The sequence below is a fragment of the Buceros rhinoceros genome, unplaced genomic scaffold, assembly GCF_000710305.1.
Source record: "Buceros rhinoceros silvestris isolate BGI_N320 unplaced genomic scaffold, ASM71030v1 scaffold9086, whole genome shotgun sequence".
In the NCBI taxonomy this organism is placed as follows: Eukaryota; Metazoa; Chordata; class Aves; order Bucerotiformes; family Bucerotidae; genus Buceros; species Buceros rhinoceros.
The window spans coordinates 36,147-38,234 of NW_010419311.1; the positions used below are offsets into that span (position 1 = coordinate 36,147).

General features: G+C 51.0%; 1 protein-coding gene across 1 annotated transcript in view; it reads right to left on the reverse strand.

Annotated features, from left to right (window-relative positions):
- MFNG (MFNG O-fucosylpeptide 3-beta-N-acetylglucosaminyltransferase) overlaps window positions 1-2,047 on the reverse strand; it is a 10,283-nt gene extending 8,236 nt beyond the window's left edge. Inside the window, exon 1 of the mRNA XM_010138865.1 lies at window positions 1,709-2,047. Coding sequence (XP_010137167.1) covers window positions 1,709-2,047 — 339 coding nt within the window. The remainder of the gene's footprint in view (window positions 1-1,708) is intronic.
- Between the last annotated feature and the right edge of the window lie 41 nt (window positions 2,048-2,088).

A 2,088-nucleotide genomic window follows, 5' to 3' on the forward strand; every position in this document is an offset into this window, starting at 1 on the left:
CCTCCTACCCCACCCCCGCTCCCCTGCCCTCGAGGCCGTTTAGTAAAAAAAGCAGAAGAAAAACATGGTAAATTGAGAAGGAGGGAGGAAAACACTGAATTTGCAACAAAAATTGGTAAGAATGAAAAAATACTGTTTAAAAATGACTGACCCTTCCACTCTACCCTTCCTTCCTATTCTCCTGCTCAGTCTGTGAAGATTTCCTAGAGGCCAGCACCAGCATGGAAAATTCGTCGCCTCTTCCCGGGTTTGGACATAGTTTGCCTGCCAAACAGAGAGGGTCCGGTGAGTCTGGGGAGCCATTATCTAATTCCTGTCATCAGTGGAATGACCAGGTGCCTGTTTGTGAAATAGATGAGGAGGAAAAAGTGAGCTACTCCTTAAAAACCCGCTCCAAAAGCCCTAGTCACAGTATCCTAAGGCCAGTGCAGCCATGCGGTTGGGTTTGGTTTCTCCAAAGAGCTGCTGGGCTGAGTCAGGTGGAGAGGGGAAGTGCGTCTGGAGGAGGAAGCAGGGTATCTCAGACACTGAGAAGGACGCACAGACAGGAGAGGAAACACACTCAAAATAGGGCATGGCTTCCTGCAACGACCGCAGCAGACCAGACAGTAGCAGCACCGTGAAGTGGAAAACCACCCTTACCCAGAAAACCCTGCATTGCTTCAAGCGCTCTCCTACCCAATATCTCCACCCCCATCTCCCTTCCTCACTGAGACCCGAACTTGTCTTCTAGGCACCCGTCACACATAGGCAGAGGCAAAAAAACCCACCCTCTGTGGGCAGTCACAGGATTTTTTCTTTCCTGAGGAGCAGCTCTGTGAGGGAGGAGTAGAAGTACCAGGGCTCTGGGGAGTACTTCTGCCCACCAGTAAGCCAGTCTGCACAACACCACCAACGTGGTGCCCCACACCAGTTCCTCTAACAGGAAGGAAACTCTCCCAAGTCTGCTTAAGCAAAAAGTGCAAACATCAGACACCCAGTAAAAAAAGTATTTAAAAAATCAAATATGCACCCCATATCACTTCAGGATCATGCACGTGAGAGAATCTGCCCAAGAAAGGAAGGCATAGACTGTGCTGATGTGCTGAGGAGAGAATAAGAATGCAAAAACCCCTCCTGCATTCCTCCAGGTCCTCCTGCCTTGCTCTTCTGCCAGCTGCATCGTACCATCCTGGGGCGAAGGGTGCCCAGTCACCAAGCAGACTTCCTGATGGAGTGACAGGGGAAGCCACTCAGCTCTAAAACAAGCAAACTCATGGAACTAGGAGGTAGAAAAGCGCTATTTCATACAGACCCAGGACAGTCTGTGCTCTCAGACAGGCAATCTGTGTTCTCCGGTGTTACTGGTTAAAAAAAAAAAGGAAATTAAATCCCATCCACCTCAAGTTGAAAGAGGTCAGGCATAGGTTAGGGTCAGGTGAGGCCTGCTAAGAGTACTCATCCTCCCAGCCTTCATGGGAAGAGCCCACACAAGCTCTTCATTCTCTCTGCCCGCCTTTCCCATGAAGTAGCTAACAGTGAAACATTTTGCTGGGTAGCACTCCTCCTTTCAACATGAACGTAAGTGAGAATCAGGGAAAATGAGGCGAAGTGCTGGGTAGGACTGCAGTGCCCAACCTTCTTTTCCTTTGGCCTTTATTCCCGCCCCACCAACACCCCATGCCTGCCCCATTACCGATTATTCTCTGGTCCAAATTCACATGCTCACCTGTTCTCTGGCCCGGGATATCCATGTGTCCAGGAGCAGCTCCATCCTGCTCTGGTGAAATCTCTTGGTTGTCTTCACAGCTATGAAAATGTCCCCAAGCGTCAGACTTCCCTCAGTCCTGTATCCCTCCGGCGGATGGACTTGCAGGTCCTTCTGCTCCCTGCCACCATCTGTCTCTGAGTTCACTTTGTTCCAGTGCCCTATCTCCTCCAACATCCCCTCCCTAAGCCCTGGGTACCGAGACGTTTCTCGAGCCCCGCGGTGCCGCACAGAAAGAAGAGCCACAGTGACAAGGAAGACTGCGGCTCCAGAGAGACCATGGATGAGCCGACGGCCCATGGCTCCCAAATTGTTCCCACCACAACCAGTATCCTGCTTGA